At 37.8% G+C, this 3,238-nt stretch overlaps 1 protein-coding gene across 1 annotated transcript in view; it reads right to left on the bottom strand.

Annotated features, from left to right (window-relative positions):
• CCDC14 (coiled-coil domain containing 14) overlaps positions 1-357 on the bottom strand; it is an 11,456-nt gene extending 11,099 nt beyond the window's left edge. Inside the window, exon 1 of the mRNA XM_009996219.1 lies at positions 344-357. Within this exon, the coding sequence (XP_009994521.1) occupies positions 344-357 (14 nt within the window). The remainder of the gene's footprint in view (positions 1-343) is intronic.
• Between the last annotated feature and the right edge of the window lie 2,881 nt (positions 358-3,238).

Genomic DNA, 3,238 nt, shown 5'->3' with positions numbered 1-3,238 from the left:
CTCCCGCCGAGTGCTGAGGGGTCCTCTGGCGGCAGGAGGCCCTGTGGGGCTCGTAAAATATGTGGGAAAATGTGCTTGGATGGGTGAGCGCCCTGACAGGGAACTGCGCCATCAGCGTGAGGGGCCGCTGGTCAGAGTGTCTCCCGGGCTCTGCAGGCCGGTGCGAGGCCTGAGGGCACTGGAGGTTAAAGCAGGCTGGGAGCGCTTCCCAGGGAGCTGCCTTGTGCACAGGCTAAACCCACCGGTTCGCTGTTCCCCAGCCCGGGTTCCAGCAGGTGTTAAATCCCTGGCGATCCCCGAGCAGCGCCCGTGCGCGGGGGTCACGGGGGCTCGGCTTCCTCACACAGGCACGGGCATGTCGGCGTTCTGCAAAGCTTCACCTTCGTTAGCTGAGTAAATACGCCTTGTATTGCTTTAAACAGGATTGAAAGCAATTACATTTACTCAGGCTGACAATGTAGTTACGTTGCTGTGTTATTAAGAGCACTACAAGTGCATATAAATATTCAACACCTGTGCTCTTCCCAGTGTGTAAACTGCATTATTAGGTACTTCTGTGTCTACATTGGCACTGAAACTAAGCTGGACCTTGAAGTAAAACTATTTTGTGAAGGTATTTATCATCTTGTCAAAAAAAACAACCCAAGGTTTTTCTGGTAGGAAAGTGGAGACTTCTGTTTTCCTCTTTGAAAAATTTGAAATAAAGTTCTCTGTGATAGAACACCTGAAGGAAAGAATATAAACTAGAAAATGGAAGAAGATTAGAAAAGCTCAAAAAAGATACATGGTGACTACTGACCCAACGGCAGAACCATTGCAATACTTTTAAGGGGGTTTATTGAAGTTTATGGTTAAATTCTCATTGAACAGATAAATGTGAGAACAGCGATTTAAATAGTTAAGGAAGAATTATCCCAAGTTGTTTATCATCAATTAACAGATTAAAAAAAACCCAAACAATTCCATCCTTTCATTTTACGTATTATCTGAAGACACGTAGAACAACACTTCATTTTTTCATCAAAAAGAAAATTAATACAGGAGACAAGTTCCATTCATGTCAACTGAACCATTCTGAAATGACAGATTAAATAGCACCCTTGTCTTGTAAATAGTTTTAAAGAATGCAACTGTAAAGATGAAAAATGAATAGTTAAAAGGGACTTCTCGGACTTCCCTGATTTATCTCAAATTTGAGGTTGTGCAATTCTGAAGAATTAGTCTATGTAAAGAAATAAGAGTGTATTGTTAATGAGGAAGAATAATAAATTATTTTTGCAACTGCTGGACAATGATGTCCAAGTAGTGAAACAGGACAAAGTATTAAGTAGGATATAATAGCTCAACACAGGTGTTTGTGGCTTGGACTAAAAAACATCACGAGTTAACTGAATATTAACTCTATTGGTGCAGAAGAACATGCTCTCCCTACCAGAAAGTGGCTGACAAATTTGACATAATTTAAAGAATACTGGCAGAACCAATGTTATACAGGACAAATTAAATGTAATTTGTAAGACTCAATTAACTCAGGAAAAGCTCCCTGAATTATAAATAATTAAAACATACATGTGGTTGTATTTGCAATTCTAGTGCTTGAGGTGCTGTCCATGTTGCATGAAACGTCATTGAAAATAGCAAAAGGCTTATTCTTACCCTAAATATTTACAGTTTAACCTGAAATACTTCAACTGCCCCAAATGTATACAAGAGTGAGATGTTTAGTAATGACAAAGAAAAATATATTTAGAACGCAGCATGCAGGGCCAAATATTTTTGAGGGAATGATTCTCAGATAAACTAAAACAAAGCTCTTTCATTTCAGGAAGGAGAGAAAGCAAATAAAATCAAGCTAATAAAGGCAAGAGAAGATACTTGTCAAAAAAAATCCAGTTTCATCAGAAAATTAGGATGTTTCAGTAGCTACCTAGGAAAACCAAGTCATGCTCAATATAAGTTCTGAAAGTCTCCTGCTACACATGCTAACAAAGTCTAGTGAACTAATTAAGTACTAAGATAATAATGATCAAGCACTAGCACAAACTAATAATAAGCTTTCCTCTGAACAGGTTACAATCAAAAATATGTGTTTTCCTACCAAAAGAGTGCTTTTTATGAGACAAGTAGGCCAAGAATATAAATAGTAACTGGCTGTTGTTTAAGATTATTTTGTCAGGTGCCCAAAGCCCCATAAAGCTACAATTAAGAAATGAAGCTACAACTTTGCAAAGGGAAAGAGAATAAACAGGTTGGTTTTTTTTAGTTTATCCACCTATCTTTCAGTCTATGAATAAAAAGCAGAAAAGGGGAGATGAATAGTAATAAATACGTAGTTGAGAATACAACCTACAGAAAATAGGTATTCAATTTGTCAAAGACAGACTTAAGGGATGTCTTGGTCACAGTAAAAATGCTATCAGAGGAAGCAGAAATTTAGTAGAGAATTTCTCAATTTGACAGATAAAGACATAATAAGGAGACCTGGATATCAAGGACCCTGGTATAATTTTAATATAGCTTTGGAAAAAATCTACTGAGTGTTCTACCAGATTTTCAGTGTCCCAGTTCAAGCATATGTATTGAAAGCTGCAGCAGGATTCCCTGCATGGAAGAGTCATGATCTGTGTGGTGCAGAAGGCCTGTCACCAAGTTTTGATTTTTGGTGTATTTGTAATGAATGGGTGCATAACCCATGAATTTATTCCCCCTAATATATAAATATAGTGGAAAAAAAATAAAAATAGCTTTGGCCTTTCTGCCATATTTAAGTGAAGTGTCTTGTGTAAAGCACATGAAATGCTTTTCACCTCGAGAGTTCTCACAAGGACAAGATCACAACAGTATTGAGCTATAACTTGTAGGAATCATCATTAAGATTCAAGCTGCTTTGACTTTTTTGTGCGTTTCCAGAAAGTACTTGTAGCTGAGTTTTAACTCCCACAAGATGGCGCCACGTGAGCATAAAATAGTGAGAACTGGTTCCAAATCAAAGTGACTCGTCTTTTTTATTTGTGGTGGGGTTTTTGTTGTGGGTTTTGTTTTTTGTTTTTTAAATCGGTGCACGTTTTTGTTTAAGTAACAGTATGACAATTCCAGTGGTATTTCATAGAATCTTGGTCAAAACTTGTCTGCTCAGGTAATCCTACTGGCAGGAATAATGTTTTATTCATGACAATGTATGTATGAAAATAGTGATTTTTCGCTAAAACTTCATGGCACTGTTTATTGCTCTACTAAA

This window comes from Chaetura pelagica, unplaced genomic scaffold (assembly GCF_000747805.2).
Source record: "Chaetura pelagica isolate M959 unplaced genomic scaffold, ChaPel_1.0 scaffold3, whole genome shotgun sequence".
Lineage (NCBI taxonomy): Eukaryota > Metazoa > Chordata > Aves > Apodiformes > Apodidae > Chaetura > Chaetura pelagica.
The sequence above is the reverse complement of the archived record's forward strand: the minus strand, read 5'-3'. Positions and strand labels throughout refer to the sequence as shown.